Raw genomic sequence first — 16,906 nt, 5'->3', positions numbered from 1 at the left:
ATCCTTGTCAGCTGTCAAGGGGATTCACTTGCACTGAAAAGTGCACACAGCAGCCACGCAGCTGCATGACTGACACTTGGTGCCAAAGAGCAGAGAAACTGTGACAGCTTCGGCAAACGTGACGCAAGCAAGCAGGGAGAGGGTGGAGGGTGGGGGGAAATATCTGTTTCCTGCATTTTCTGGTAGCTCAGTTCCTCTGCAGTTCCATTTTCACAGTGTTGAAGGCTAGACAGTTTCATTTGCAATAACTGAAAGCATAGATAAAATATTAAATGTCTAGATAAGACACTGGCATTGCTGCCTTCTTCTAGAGCTGTTATTTATTCCAGAGTAAGTGGCATAGAAGTATACAGCTTAACAGATCATACCTATTGCTAAGCAGCACTGGCATCTACCCCCAATTAAATACATTCATAACCACAAACTAAAAAATTCATCCCCATATTAAGTCAGTCCCTGACATCTTCTAGTATTACACACAGCAAAGGTGATTTTTTTCACATGTGAAACCTACTTATTTGCTAAACACACACTTGAAAAACAATGAACTCTCTCCACTGAACTGCCTGAAAATTCAATTTGCCAAGATACAAAAAAAATAGTTTCAAATGACTCATGAAAAGAACAAAAAAACCCACTAATCAAAAGAACAAAAACAAAAAAAAAACCCAAAACAAACAAAATAAAAACAGCACGATAAAATAAAACCAAGTACAGGGCTTTGTTTCTTTTCAATAAATATTAAAAATTTGCTATATAGGATCTGATGTCAAGAAACCTTGTCACAAGGCACCATGATTAAGCAAAATTACCTATATCTTTTCAGCACTTCAAACTTTGGCAAGTAGTTTTGCAGGTTTCTTTTGTTTTTAACTATTTGGATAATGTATCTTTATGGTTAGTAACTTCATATGCTGAGACTTTTTTTACAAAAAGTCTCTAAAATAGCTAGGAATAGCAGGCAAAAATCCAGCAGCAGATAAATATTTCTATATATTTGGTTCTGAACATCCAGTCCACAGGGATGAACAGACTCTTCTCCTCCCCAGTGTGAAAAATCCTTGTCACTTAAGCAGATTCATGAGCAGAATTTTCTTTCGAAGCTCTCTTGGTACTGTGGAGAAAAAAATAAAATATAAAGGTGATGAGGAAGATACTTGTTCCCTCTTGTCTTATTTTTGAGAATTAAGGTTTTAAAACCCCCTATTTAACAGGAAGACAAATAACATGCTTAGGCTTCTCCTGGCTTCTGCTTGATTTTATGTCAGATACACACACAGAGCTCTCAAGGCCTGTGCAGGTCATTGCCCCAGCCTAATGCCCGGCACATGTGCATTTTTATGCAGAGCTGGATCTCAGTCCAGAAGCGTCCCATGAGACCATTCACACACAGTAATTGAACTAAAATAAATATAACCACTTCTCTATCTCAAACTTTAGTGGGTAAAGTCCAAAGACTGTCTCCACATCTAATCTGGGTCAGGAAAATTATTGATAGAAATATTAAAGTGCACCAAAGGGCTATTAAACAAAGGCAGAATCTCTGACCCATAGAGATGAAACTCTCAGGAATTCACCCACCTGATGGCTGCCATCAGAAAGCAGTGTGCTAAGAAGAGCACCTCCACACACATGCCTGCTCCATTCCTGAACCAGCCCCATGTTCTGCAGCCAAGGGAAGTGCTGAGACAGAGACACGCTTTCTCTGTGTGCTAGTGCCTCGTCTGTAACCCTCCACAACATTCCCTCACACCTGGCCGAGTGACCGTGGGAGGCAGTGACCAGAGCTTGCTCCTCAGACATGCCAACAGCCACGCAAGGATGGCTACCAGAGGAGCAAGCCAAGAGCTTTCAAGCTGCCAAAGTGGCCATAAGCAAACTCTCATTAGTCTGAGCTGTGATGCTTTTGAAGCCCTGAGAAGACTAGTGCAAAAGTCAATTAAAGAACAAGTTTAATTACCACTCAAGTGGTAATAAAGCAGTCTAAAACCAATAGTGATTACTCGTACCCTCCTCTCTTCCTGCTGACGGGCTGCTGGGAGCATTTCACAAATATTGCTGCCTCTTCTCCCTTACTGAGATGTGAGGTGCCATCTCGAGAACAGAACACCACTCTGTGGAATAAATATTGGAAAAGTCACAAGACTGAGCCAAACATCCCTTTTTAATCTTAGAAAGAAGACTGGTGCTTGGAAACAGTCTTTATACTTTGTCACGTGGGGCACTGCTACTTTGCAGGCCTGTGAGAAAGTTATTTTTAAAAGAGAATTCTGTAACAAAAGAAACACTGTGCAAGAACTGGTAAATGAATTATACATGGGCATCAAAGCATAGCCATAACTTTCACTGATCCTTTGCAAAAAAAACCTTCTTGTGGCTAAGATAGCAGAAGTTCTATCCCAAAGTCTCTTGGATCTTTATTTACACCAGTCTTTACGTGAGATTTTGTCAGGTGAATGAACTTGGAAGAAAGCCATACTCCCTCACATGTGCAAACAAAGTAGGTTGCAATTTCCAGAAAACATGAGCACTCACTTTTCTATTTATCAGTACTTTCCCCACCCCTATATTTGTTCAGCTCTGATAACTGTTCTTTGATCAAGTGACTGACCTGTTTATTCAAAGGAGGAACTTATTATTATTTACTATACTATACATAGGACACACATACTCTGTTCTGGGCCCATGTTCTGCAAACAGATCTCATGTTTAGTGAATATGAGTATTTCAAAAGATTAATGTCGAAGCACTTCTGTTCAGGCCTTGACGTTTCAACATTCACGCATTAGCAATGTCCTGCAACAGTCACGTGTTTCAGTTTTCAACCACCATTCAGGTATTCAACCCCCAAGGAAATCCAACTTGACTAAGCAATAAATTCTTCTGCAAACACACTTTTGGAAGGATCTCTAAAAATCTCCATCTAAGCACGCTCTTTGTGACAAAAGCTATGCAAGAACCCAGCATGAAAAAGAAGGACAGAAATTACGAACACAATCACTGATGCTGGTTCATGGAGATACTCTCCTGCATATTATAACTAACCTTAAGTAGGTACAACAGTTGGATACAAATTAATTACATGGGAGGAAGACTACAAACTGCAGATCCCAGTGGAAGTAAATGGCTGAACCTGGCTGATAGAAATGGTGGTTTGATACCACTGGAGCCCTGATTATCATTAATACTGTACCCACTTGTAACTGCTTAACATGTTTGTCCCAGTCTGAGATACCAGAAATCAGGGAGCACTGTCAATTAGAATTAATACAGCTTATAACAAATCAAAACAAGTTACTTTTTCTGAGTTTCCCCTGACTTCATTCTGATTCTCTGGATGTCAAATGAAAAGGGAGTCCACCAATCAGACCAGCTAAAGAAGGTGTCTTTTTCCCACTGCAGCTTCACCATAAACAGGTCTCCAATATCCACTTCTGTGTAAATCAGGAAGGAGAAGGTCTTGTTTGAGGAGATTTCAGGCCTGTGGGGAGGAGAATAAGAAAAAGAAAAAACAAACAAAAAAACCACCTTAAATTCTTGGACAGACAAAGAAAATTGAGAAATAGAACCTGGAATTTTGGTACTCCAGAGAAGGAAGCAAAAACACTTCTACCTTTTGTAGAGGCAAAAGGAAACATCCTTCTCTACCAAGGCTGTTAAAATTCTGGGACAGTCTGCCAGGCAAGGGCTGTCCTCACCTGTGCTCTCAGAAAACCCAGACACCACCACCCATAACCAGTTTACATTTGTCAGAGCAGGAAACAACTCCATTCCCTGGCAGCCTGTGTCTAGGGACGTACACACAAATTTCTGCTTATTTGCAGAGCTGTGAAAGCAAATCCCAAGTGTCCCTCAGCTTCTGCACTGAGACCTTCAGATGCATAAGTCCACTTTTAAGAAGATTTAACATGGTATAAAGATACTGAGAAAAAAATAAGAAAGCACTGGAAACACTCTTATTAAGCTGTGTCACAGGTCAGACTTCATGTTTCCATATTTCAGATGTCTTATCAAGAAGAGCTCCTGTAGGATTTGGTTCATTAATTTCCAAAGCAAACGCAACTCCTTGATCAAGGACAAGAGCAGATTCTGGGACCCTGTAAGATTAGTGCAGCTGAAGCCAGAACAAGTTTTTCAGTTGAGACTTTAACAAACTAGGCAAAACAGTACTTTGCAGTTGTTTTTGTAGCTACTCACAGTGTGAAAGCAATGTTCTCACTCTTGTCTAGAGTGCCATAGAGAGAGATCAGGAATGGCTGGTTTGTCTTGGTCATGTTAGTCTTTGCAAAGAAATGAATCTTGACCTGATAATGAAAGACTGAAAGAATACAACAGAAAATGCCATTAGGAAAACTCAATCTCCTAAGAGACAGCTGGTGACAAAACCACCCTGCCTCACCTCTGAAAATTCCAGGCTGGAATTTCCCAGCTTCACTAAAATTAATATATTTCCCTGTAGGTGTCCAGGGTACTATTTTTTTGCAAGAATGTAAATATTAGCAAGCAAGGCAATTGCCATTAAAGAACACCTTTGCAGCTCTTGCAGCTAAACTTTGCAGCAAAGCTGCCACTATAATACTCCCAGAGTGTGCAGTATCATCTTCAAACCTGCTATTGAACATATAAGGCTTGCTATACTTGACTTGAAACAAGTGAGCTGTGCCCTTCTCTTACAGGAGGCTTGGTAAATGGAAAAAAACCCTAAAAAACAAAAAACAAAAACAACCCACTGACACTGCAGGTCAGGAATGAGCCTTTTTGATTGCTGGTCCATCACACAATGCACACTATAAGAATACCATGGAGTACAGGCAAAGCTAAGGAGGAAAATAAAGTAGTAAAATCCAACATTATTTTCCTAGCGGTAAGGAAAATATTCTCCTCCCAGTTTTCTTGGGCTTTGTCATTCTCAGACCTCCCACAGCAGCAATTAGAATCAAGAAGTGCTGTGATGCTTTAATGAGGGCTGGTCCTCCTCTAGCAAGTGCACTACCAAAGGCATAAATCTGATGCTTCCATATCTTTAATTAAGATGCTCAGCAGACTGAGTTCTGTGGATTATTTCCCCAGCAGAAAGAAGTAATCATTCAGATGAAAAACACTGAAAAAGTTCCCAGTTTTGGATTGGGCAGCAGAAGTTGTCTAACTTTTGCTACTGAGAAACTTGTTACAAAATACCTTTCTTTTTGCACTCTACCCTACACCTCGAGTAGGACAACACTCTTCTCTGAGACTTGGATTCAATGGCAAACCACAGGCCAGCTTCACCCCTGCTCACCACAGGCACCAAAGCAGCAATAGTCTCACCAGCAGCACATGCCCATCATGACACAGCTGGGCACTAGTACCAGTCTTGCTCACCAGTAAGCAAGGAGCACCTACCTTTATAGGGCATCTGAGCACGGGTTTTCAGATACATTTTAGTGTTTCTCTTTGTTCTCACTCTGTTGACCTTGTAACCCAAGTTGTTGCAGCGGTTCTTGCGGCAGCTCAGGCAGAGGCCCTTCTCAAAGGCCTCCTTTGTGTTGCAGCGGTAGGCCATGCTTGGCTTTTCTTCATTGAGGAGAGAGTCGATGAAGAGGTGGATGGATCGTTCATGGGAGCATTTCACCAGCTGATCCACATCTTGAAAGAATGAAAATGTGTAACATGTATACACATGTGCATATAATGATATTAATCCCTAAGCAATGCTGTCAACAGGCATGATCCACTATGGCAGAACTGAGCTTTACAGCATGACTTTTAAAAGCATTTGAAAGAATAGATTCCTGCGCCTCTCAGAGCTCTTTCCTTGCAAGACACCTTGCAGGGCTATTCAGGTTTCCCTCAGAATGTTATACTGTTTGTTTCAGAGCAACCTCACCTCCGAGCCCTTTCTCAGCAATCAGACGCAGTGCTTCTCCCAAATTGCAGCCCGGCTGGAAACCTCCACCGTTGGGATAAATATCAATGTGTCCAACAGGCTTCTGGATCCCAATGCTGCGGTCTGGAGAGCCTCGGGTGTAGGTGTGTAGGACATCCACAAACTCAGCATCATCCGGGGAGAGGCGAGTGAGTTCATCAGCATACTCAAAGGTAGGACCGGCAGGATCCAGCCCTTTGTGGGGCGAACCACAAAGAAAAATTGATATTATTATCTGCCAAAGATACTGACATTGATAACAAATGCCAAACTCAGCTGCCACATTGGTCTAAAATACTGAGTTTTTCTGCAGACATTAGAGATGGATCACCACTTAAATATCATGAATGTATACCGGAGAATCAAATGCACTACCTTGAAAATTGTCACTGTTTAAAAAAATAAAAGTGTATGCAAACACATGGAAGGAAGCCCAGCTAACTTCCTCAGAGCTTTAGCATTTCCAGTGGATGGGAGAAACAAGCTCTTAAGTATTTTCTCTATGTCTTTCTTTCTTGTCAAGAACTGTACAAGTTGTATCTGAAGTGTCTGAAGTATGGAAAAGTCTTGCTGACAACTCCATGCCAGAGGAAAAGTGGGAAACATAAGTGAGGGCTTCACTGTCTACACACCTAAGGGGAAGGGGATTACTAGGGTAAACTGTCAAGCTGCAGCAACACTAACATCAAAAAAGCCCAGAGCTACTCTCCCAGTGAACAAGTACCATCTGCTGTTCAGAGAGCCCCTGAGAGCTGGCTGAGGGGACACATCCTTTCTGCAGCCCTCAGCTGGGGACAGGCACCTGTGCTGCTCACCCACTGTTAGCTCCACACAGTCTGAGCTGCCTCCCTCTCAGCTGTGAGGGCTTCAGGGGCCACATTACATTGTTCCCTGTGCTTTTTCCAGGGAACAGTTCATCCTCAGCACCAAGAGCAACCATGGAGGAATAACAGAGGGCTACTGACATGTCAGTGATTTGGCAGACTCAGTGAAAGCAGCAAAGCTGCAGCTTAGAGAAAGGAAGGGCAGGAGGGACTAGCACGTTGGCCTCCTGACTTTAATCTGCCACCTCTCAGGACTTGACCTTTCCAGATGTGGCTGCTGCCTGGCCCACCTCCCAGCATGCCTGTGGATCTGGGATCACAGCCAGGCTCAGGTGAAAGTGCCAGGAGCTAGGCTCCCTTCTGAATGGTGCTCCCAAGCTCTCTCAGCAGCAGAGACACCACAGATGAGCAATTTTCTTGGCTTCATTTGCTCATGAAGGCAATTCCTTTGTCAATGAGATCAGTGCTAGTGGCTCAGCTCCAAGGTGCTGGGTTGTAAACCAGCCTCAGAGTGGCCACGCACTCTGCCTTGCCTAGCAGATTTCTCAGGCTCCAAAATTCACCTTAAGCAGACATAGCAACAGGGAAAATACATGTCTTCCCCAAATTCTCACAGTATTATTTCCAGACTAGAATATTTCTTGAGACTGTTATGATAAACTTTGTAATAATCCACATTGGATCTCTTCTGGTTATCTGTCCAGTCTCCCTTTGAGCCCATATAAACTTCTTTCATCTACATCACCCCATGGCAAAGAGTTCTGCAGGTACTAAACTTGCTGCAGCAGAATTTACTTCCTGTTCTGTCTCAAGGGCTCCCATCAGCTGCAAGGAATGACTGCCTAGATAAAGACAATCCACTGAATTTCTTATGCTGCAAGAGATACTGTGACCTTTGCCAAGCCATGGTTTGGTCAGTCCCCACCACAAGCCCCCAGACCGCTTCTTTATCAGGGCCTACTCACTCATTTCTTGTAAAAAAGCAAATAAAGGCTTTTCACTCACCACCTTTGTTGTTATTTTCTGAATATTTTTCCAGTTCTACCCCAGAAATATTGGGCCCTGCTGTTTCATTAAATAATGAATACATAACCAAAGTACTGCCAGCAAGCAACAATTATTCTGGTGATTTTTCAGTAGAACATAATATTTCAGTATGGAAGAGATGCAACTCTCCACTCTACAGTCACAGGTGTTCTTACCAGTAATTCTGTTCACCTTCTTTTTGGTCAGATTCCCAGCAATCCCAGCAGCATGGGCACCTAGACTATACCCCAGCAAGTGGAGATTGGTGAGAGGATAATTAAATTGCTCCTGCAGAAGAGAACAATTTGTTCAAAGTTCAAAACCAAACACAAAAAAAACATAAGAAGACACAAAATAAAATGTTTTGTTAACACTGGAATTTTTGTTGGAGGCATGAATAACAGAAGAGACACTAAACAGTTATCATAATTTTGTGCCATTGTAAATTTCTTGATCTAATCTATTTATGGCCAAAATCAAAACTGAGAGGAATGCAAAATAAAGAACAGAACACAGGGCTGTTTATTTCATAAAGGTTTTTAGCCACCCTCTCCCCACCAGTTTCTGAATCTCCTAAGGCAGGGCACATTTGCAATTCCCAAGGACTGGCTTCTGTATATAGGAACCTGTCTTTCATAGCTACCTTTCACAGAGTCCTCAGAAATACTCCAGGCACACAGGACCCCACAGACCACAAGGTAAAGTCTCAGGAATGCAGTGCAAAAGGCCTCTGAGTAGGAGACAGCCAGTACACCAAAGCTGGGCTTTTACCAGTCCAGCAAAACTTCTCTCTGCAACAGTTTAACTCCATCTACCCAACACGAGATGATTAACATAGCTGCATCATTGCTGTTTTGTCTCCTGTGACATCACATAGAATATGAGATGCGTCTCCATGTCTTACCTCCATCCAGTCAATAAACATAGCAACATCCTTTCCCACCAGCCTGGTGTAGGCAGCCGACACCGGGTAGTGCTGCTGAGCTCGGTCTAGCCAGTCCACCACAATGACGTTTGAGTCAGGCTCCCTCTTGTACAGAGCATCCACCAGCTTTGGGACCCAACTTTCATACATCCCTGTCACCTGTTTGGTTTTGGTGATTTTAATTAAAAACGGAGATATATATTAATATTTCTGTGAGACGCTTCTGCTCAGTTTATCTTAAGTGTGGATAAAAGGGAGATTCCTCCCACTTTGTCTTACCGTCCACCCGTGGATCACCACAAAGGTTTTACTGGTATGATTGAAGTTGCACTGTGCCAGGCTGTTCACCTGCCCAGGAACCAGGTAGCAGACATCCTCATCGGGCTCTGCAGGCGTCCGTAAGGAAAACTTGCTCTCGATTCCCTCAAAATTGTTTTCGCCTTCCTCTATAAGAGCACAAAAAACATAGCAGTGTTTTAGGGGTACTAGGACAAAGTCAGAAGGCACAGGTGCAATATTGGAGAGATATGTGGAACAGTCAGGAGATATCTGGGACGGGTGTTTTTCATTTCCTACAGCACTCAGTGGACACACAGCAGCTGTGTAAAGAGGAAATCAAAGGATGAAAACTGCTCCCCTTCCAAGGTCCTGATAAACCAGTAAGAATCTGCTGAGCTGTCAGAGAGGTATGAACACATTTTGAGAGACAGTATTTTTCCCATTACATTAAGCAGGAAACCTCTTAAGTATCACAAGAGTACAGAAAAGGGCGCACGACAGTCACAGACAGTCATCCAGGAGAGCAGAGAGTTACTACCGTACTATTACATATTTTGGTGGTGTATCTTCCACATCACGTCACCAATAATCACTGCTTAACAAGGCCTTTTATAACTCTGTGTAGTTGCAGTGCATTAAAACCTGTGAAGTCACCACTGTTTTACAAAATACTAGTTTTAAGTTTTGACCAACAAGCAGCAGGTGAGGAGATCAGACACCCATCAGAGAAACTGAGCTAGCAAACCAGAAGTCTATTTTGGAGTACATTTTCAGGTCATCTGATAACCTACAGAAAAATAAGCTGCCAAAAAATATCTTCCTCTGCCTGAAGCAGAGGGAAGGAGGATGGGGAAGGAGATGCCAATCTTGTACTGGAGGTAACAATGTCGTGGTCTGCAAAGACCACTCCCACCAACTTCCAGCTTCAAAATTGAAGTACTCCTTTTCCTGCCAAGTGACTTTAGACTTCATATTCACCATTTCTTTTGGGAAGAAATTTAAATGTCTCCTCTTTTTATGTCTGATTCAACTCCTAAATGCCTCTATGTACAGCACACCCTGTAATTAGCTTTTCAAAACCCAGCCCCCAGTTTGGCAACTTGAGTAAGGCAAATATTGATTGCCTGTTTTTCAAGTGCAGCTGAAGTTAGGCCAGCTCTGTCCTGCTCCATTAATGAATGGCTCCATACCACCATAGGGAACACAAATGGACAAGATAAGGACCTTATGCTAGGCATGCAAAACAGATTTCCACTCCCTTTTCCCACTGCAGAAGAGGTTTTCTATAATTGGCAGATTTGCATTTCCTGCCTGAAGTCGTGCTGCATTGCTCAGGTGATAAATAACTAACAATTCATTTTTTTCCAAAAGTTTTTCTGGTCTTCTCACTCAAGCTTCCATACATAACAGAGCACTGACTAACTAACCTCAGGGAGCTCTAAAAATCCTGGAAAGTTCTTGCTGTGCTTGGAGGATCACAAGAAATCAGGGTCTAACCTCCCTCATCACGTCTAAAACCAGCACAGAGCCTTGCAACAAATGCTTACACAGCAGTCTCAGAGAAACTTGTCAGCCATAATCAATGGCTTAAAATTGCCCAAGTTCAGCAGGATTTCTCACCTGTCAAAGCACATGCAGGAAAGCAAGAACCATTCACTGAATAGAGGCAGTACTCAGCTTTAGGTTTCAACCTTGACTGTGCTAGGCTGGCTAGCTAATCCAGGATAATTACCCTGAGGGCCCCCTTCCTGCCTCCTTCCTCCTAAAGAAAGGTGTTTTTCATGGACCTTACCCGCCCTTCTACCAGTACAAGCATCCACATAATGGTAAATATAACATTTTACCCACAAATGAAAGCTAAATTTACCAAACTAACCAAATGTCTGCACTTTTTCTCTATTTCTGCATATTCAAAACTTTGTCACCAACTGACAGTATAAAACATTTTTTTGGAAAAAATCCTTAGACCTGCATTATTTACTTTTTAGCCAGAGAAAGAAAAGTCCCAAAGGCAGGTTGGTTAAATATCAGCTATAACTTTTCACTTGGCTATGAATCACTAAAACCTTGAAAGGAACAAGAACAGCTTTCAATTGTAAGGCACACAATGCCAGGACTTTCAATTATGTATATTCCCTCCTAGTACAGGAAGGCGAAAAAGAATTGTCCACCTGCTCACTAGTTAATAGTGCTTCCTTTCATACCTAGATATCATTTCCCTTCTGGATTAAACTTATCTGATAATCATCCAAAATCTAAATTACATTGATATCCTGTCTTGTAGTGTGTTTTCAATTACAAACACATGCTAGAATTTGCATGTAAGTTCAGACCACAGCTCTTTTGAAAAGAAGCTCATAGGAAATTTGCAATTCAAAGTGTACCATACTTAAGGGTACACTTGGAAAAGTGCACAAAGCTTAGAAAGATTGCAGTACAGTGGCACCTGCCACTGAAGATGTGTTAAGTGCTTCACACGTATTTGCGTGTTTCAATCTAATAATCTTTGATGGGGATTTGAGAACAGAAAATCACTGAGATACAGTCAGCACCAAGAAAGAAGCAGCTGCAAAGCAACAGCCCATGAGTTAGGGAAATGGCAGGCAGCCACTTTTCTCATTTAACTACGTTGTATGAGGATTAGAAAGTCAGAAGAAATTACTGTTATCATCTTATACCCACAAAAAGCGTCATGTTATCTTATGTCCACATATGGTCAGTTCCCAGCAGGAAGATACCCTTTGTATGAGGGTAGTGTGTGTGTAGTGGAGTTTATTACAGACTTCTTCACGGTGGGCTCATCAAGAAGATTTCCTCAATTTGCCTGAGTTTGGCTTTGCAAATTCTATACAGCTCTGAGCACACACTCACCATAGTTTAGTTAATAAGATGTTTTAATTTAATTAAACCATGGAAACCCCCAGCTCTGAGCAGAAGATATCTTGTCTACACCTAACGTTGTGCTGCACACAAGCTGCAGTACCACCTCACATCCCAGCCCCTGCAGAACACAGGAACACAGTCTGTACACACTCACCACAGAGATCAACACCTACATGTACCATGGCCTTAAACCTGAAGCAGAGAAGTTCAGCAGATCACTTCAGAAAACAAGCATTTCCTACTTCTCCTTTCATACCTCATTGTATTTCTTGGCTTATTAAACAAATTATTCAGAACCAAACTTTGTCATTCATAGATTTTTGCCACAGACCTTTTCCTCAGAGATTTAAAGGGAGAAGTCTCCTTGAATCATGTCCTGAGCCAGTGAACCATAGGGCCTCATTCCTACAGTCTTACACAAAAAAGTGCAAAGACAGCCAATGTAAACACTCACCATAGTTTAGTTAATAATATGTTTTAACTCAAGTTATTTAAACCATGGAAAACCCCAATATAGGTAGTTCTCAGCATGTTTCTGAAAGGTGGACAGAAATTTATCTGAATTAAGATTGCATTTTTCATAATGTAAATACAGAAATTAGATATCAAGAAATATACATACGGATATTGAGATACTGAAGTAGGTTTTCATGACAAGAATGCAAGTCCCATTTCTAAACAAGGCTTTTGAATAAAACAGACTGGAAGTAAAAAAAAAAAGAAATCCACACTTTTACTGAAAACTACTTTCCCAGCTATAGTTCAGCAAAGGTACAAAGGCATGTGTTGAGTATTGCCAAAGCTTCCAGGCACATAGTTACAAACACAACCACCTGTTGCAAAATAAAGTTTTCTGTCTATGCTATGTGCTCACAGTTAGCATGACCTAGAAAGGGATTATTTAGGGAACTGAAGCAGAATTAAATTACCAATTCCAGATGGAGCTGGCGTTTCAGGCTGCATCGCCAAAACTTCACCGTTTTATCATGCTATACAAAGTTTTCTGATGCTTTTCTTACACCCCTACTTGCACAATATGAATTTCCATTTTTAAAAAGAAATAAAAAGCTGTCATGTGAAGCAAGGTATAAAACCTCACAGAACTCAAAGAAAGTGAGGGTGGGGGGGAAGCTTACAAACTGGAAGTCAGTAGTTTTGTTTTTCTTGTCCAAAGTTTGTGACACTTTGGACTTGCAACTTGTGAAATTCCGTTCAGTTAGGGACTCCTGTCAATTATCAATTTTGAAAGCATCCCACTGACTTTAGGCATTCTGACAGACCAATCAAGAAGATTCAGTCTCAAGTTTCTTTCACAGGAAGCCCAGGACAACTTGCCTTGACTGTGAAACTGTTTACCACTGGTCAGCTGGGTGGAGAATGTGAGTCTTGAGGAAGTAACAACATCTGGAATATTAATCAAAAGTTAAACTGCCCACATCACACAGATTGCCAAAATATGATAACAATGCATTTGCCAGAATGAGTGCACCTAAGCTGTGGTTTTAAAAATGGAATCTTTGATAAACAACAATTTCCTAGCATTATGCACTCAGAAATGGAAATAGCATTAGCTAGGTGCAAAGATCCTTAGAAAGTATACTGCTAGACTGTGTCTTCTACGGCCCACAGAGACACGCATGCACACACATGCACAACAGCAAACATCTGCACATATCAAACATTTACCAGGTGTAGTTAACTGGGCTAAATCTTCCATCAGCCAACACTCAGCATTAGGAACACCCATCAATCAGTCATACTGAATTCCTAAGAGTTCTGAAGCAAACTCACAGCCAGCTGTAGCAAAAGGCCTATATCACAGAAATGGTTATCATTTAATTTGATCTACACTATAAACTGAAAGCATACTACTGTGTGCTGCAATCCCAGGAAACCTACCTCACGAGTCAAGTTATTGTTTAACCTTGCTGCAAAAATATTACAACTTCATGTTTATTTATGTATTCCTCAATGGCAGAGCCCTGAGAGTACATTCTGCTTCACTTCGCAGGTAGGGCCAGTGGAAAAAGCAATACCTTTGGAAAGCTACTGGGCACAAGTTCAGAAGCTAAGCAAGAACCTCCCAGCTCAAGTTTTGCAACTGGCAAACTGCTGTTCTCTCACTGTACACAGGGATGCCCACCCTTCTCCGTGGTACTCCCTCACAAATCTTTACTCAGCTGCAGCTGGGACACTTGCAATTCATAGATATCTAGCCACCCATCAGTCCCTCTGGAATTGCTGCAATTAGCTGAAGAAGAAAATGCAACCACTGTCAGACTTTGCAGTAATACAGAGGTAAGGATGCATGAGAAACTCCTACCATGCAAGTACTTCTGCACAGAGGAGATTCCAGCAAACTTTTAGGAGCGCTAGTGATCATGCCAATCTCCAGCACAACTTGAGGCCTGAGAGCCTCACCTCTGTGCCCTGTCAGAAATGCATTGTTTCTCAAAAGGCCATGCCACAGCTGCCCTGGTATGTCTATCCCAAACACAAACCATAGAAAAAGCCAGCAGCTCACATCACACAACAGGGTAAATATGCTGACTCTGGATTTACACTGGTAAATAAGGATCTGAATGTATTTCTAGCAATGCTTTTATCTTTTTCAGGACCAGCATCTTTTTCACCTAGAAAGTCCTTTTCTATGTTGTTTTTTAAATACTCTGGATTCTTGGAGGGCTGGATCACATATTTGCTGTGGTTTCAAAAAACTTTTTACTGTGTTGTGCATGGAAAAGTGTGGAACTAAAGGCTTGAATTGCTTTAGGATGAGCACACAACCTGCTTTCATACAACCTTTTTCTAAGAAGAAATAATGAAATTATTGGTAAGTCTGTGTCAAATCAGTTCCTGCAGGGATGAAAGCTTTCTCTGAGAAGACAGTTATTTTACTGTATAGAACTTGGATACTGTGATGAAAATTGGTTTTGATTGTCTCTGATGGCACAAGATTGGATTCAAAGCTAGAATACATTCCTTTCACTGTACCCTAGCACCCCATCCTCTTACTTTTGAATAGTTCCCTTCAACTTCCCTGTACACAAAGAAGTAACAAAGGGACGCACAGCAGAAAAAACCAGAAGTTTATATATTCCAGTTTAGGATCACAGAGCAGCTCTAGGAGCTACAGCCACCCTTTCTTCTAGGGCCAGAAACTTTTAAAGACAGATACTATGTGTGGGAGATCAGTGTAAAAAAGTAAGCCTGAGACAGGGCACTGCTAACAATATTTTAAAGCTTTTTTTGAGTAGTAGTGGTCTCCTAAAGCTAGTCAATTTGTTCATAACAGCTTCAGTTACGTTGTGATTAATTGAGATTAGTAAAAATCTAGCACCATTTGCACATCTTCCACTTCCCATAGCTTGGGCAGGATGTCTATGCACGAGTGCAGGTACAACAGGCAGAGTGCGGACACAGCCGTAAGCGAACGGGAGTAAATCACTCAGTTCACTTTTCCCCTAGTGGATCCTGCTCATTACAGGCTTAACTACATCTCGAACACATTACCACGATAGCGATGAAACTCAGCCTTGCCTTGTCTGGGATCAAGAACTGTACGAAGCTGGGATGCTGGGATAGATGAGCCCCACAGAAGAGGAAGCCAAGGGACCTTACCGTGGTGTTACTGCTGTGCAAATCCCTTGCTGGGGCAAGGAACTCTCGGAAGCCACCTTGTCTCTGGGAAAAAAACACATCCCAAACCTCAACAGGTCGCGCCACCAGCCCAGCAGGTTTGCCTGAGTTTCGGCTGGAGAACAGGCTCCAGGTCTCTCCTAACAGGATGGAGGTTCCCCCCGGTGTCGCTCTCCAGCGCCTTCCAAGCCCACTCCGCGACACCCGGGTCCCGCAGCACCCCAAGCTCCCCGGGATAGCTTCACAAAGGAAAGACTGCAAACTCCCCTTTCCCGCCACGCTTCCCCCAAGCCCCGTTTCCCAGGAGCAACAGGCGGGCCAGCAGCCCGCTGTCCCGGACTCACCGCCGAGAGCAGCGCCCCAGCGCAGGCAGAGGCACACGGCGGCCAGCAACGCCTTCCTCCACATCTCGCCTCCTCCGCGGGCACGAAAGTTTCGGCGCGAAAAGAAAAAAAAAATTTAAAAGTAAGTAAGTTAGTTTTTTTTTTCTCTGAAAACTTACGATAATTAAAACAGAAGCGCGGCGCCAGCCCGCGGAGCGCCGAGCACCACCAACGCCGCGCCCGCCCGCCCTTATGTCCCGGGCAATATGCAAATATGTAAATAAATATGCAAACATGCAAACGACCCTGCGCGCCCATTGGGCGAGTGCCGAGGGACGGGGCGGGGCCGGCGGGGCGTGTTCGGGCCCCACCGGGCGCGGGATGGAGCGGCGCGGGCCCGGCTGGGCACGGTGCGCTCCCTTGGCTCCGAGCCCTCCCTGGGCCTGGCTCCCACCGCCTTCCCAGAGCCCTCTGGCCAGCCCTGTCCCCGCAGCCAGGACGCGGCCCCCGTTTCACCCCCGAGGTCCTTCCTGCCTGTGGCGACCTAGCTCTGCTATGCCTCTGGAGGGGTCTTCCTTCCCATTCCTGCTTTTGCACCAGTAAGCGGCAGCTAACTGCATTTTCTGTGCAGTGCTTGCAAGGGGCCTTCTGCTGTTGCCTTGAAAAATCTTTGCCAAGACCTTGTTTTGCCAGCACTCGAGGGGATACAAGTTTGGAGAAAAAAATTAATTCGCTGGAGATTGCATCTGTGCTCCTGAGAAATAAAAAATTGCTTCCTTGAGCTCTTCACCTCTCTCTGCGCTCCTCTCAGAAATGTGGTTTGCGCTGAGATCTGTGTTGGCAGCCACTGGGTGAAAGATCAGTTATGTAAGGACATTAATTTAATAACAGTACCGGTTTTCATTTCATTGTGCAGTTTGTTGCCAAAGGCGCAGCTTCATAAAGAAGCTTATTACACAGGGAATGAGGACTCCCTGGGTTTTGCAATGTGAAGTAAATGGGATTCACTTTAAGGGTAACAGATCTTTCTCATACCAGACACTTTAGGAGACTAAAACATGTCTGGTTATATTAGTGAGATTGTTCAATAAGAGATTGCTGA

At 42.9% G+C, this 16,906-nt stretch overlaps 1 protein-coding gene across 1 annotated transcript; it reads right to left on the bottom strand.

The window, feature by feature from the left end:
- Positions 1–299: 299 nt before the first annotated feature.
- On the bottom strand, positions 300–16,036 carry LPL (lipoprotein lipase). The gene is made up of 10 exons (XM_064736398.1): positions 15,826–16,036; positions 8,960–9,126; positions 8,660–8,839; positions 7,932–8,043; positions 5,867–6,100; positions 5,383–5,625; positions 4,198–4,318; positions 3,299–3,481; positions 2,010–2,114; positions 300–1,114 (listed from the first exon to the last, which is right to left on the bottom strand). The coding sequence occupies exons 1-10, from the start codon at positions 15,887–15,889 to the stop codon at positions 1,069–1,071; spliced, it is 1,455 nt and encodes a 484-aa protein (XP_064592468.1). The 5' UTR covers positions 15,890–16,036; the 3' UTR covers positions 300–1,068.
- Between the last annotated feature and the right edge of the window lie 870 nt (positions 16,037–16,906).

The sequence above is a fragment of the Zonotrichia leucophrys genome, chromosome Z, assembly GCF_028769735.1.
Source record: "Zonotrichia leucophrys gambelii isolate GWCS_2022_RI chromosome Z, RI_Zleu_2.0, whole genome shotgun sequence".
Taxonomy (NCBI): domain Eukaryota; kingdom Metazoa; phylum Chordata; class Aves; order Passeriformes; family Passerellidae; genus Zonotrichia; species Zonotrichia leucophrys.
Note: the sequence above shows the minus strand (reverse complement) of the source record. Positions and strands in the feature narration are given on the sequence as shown.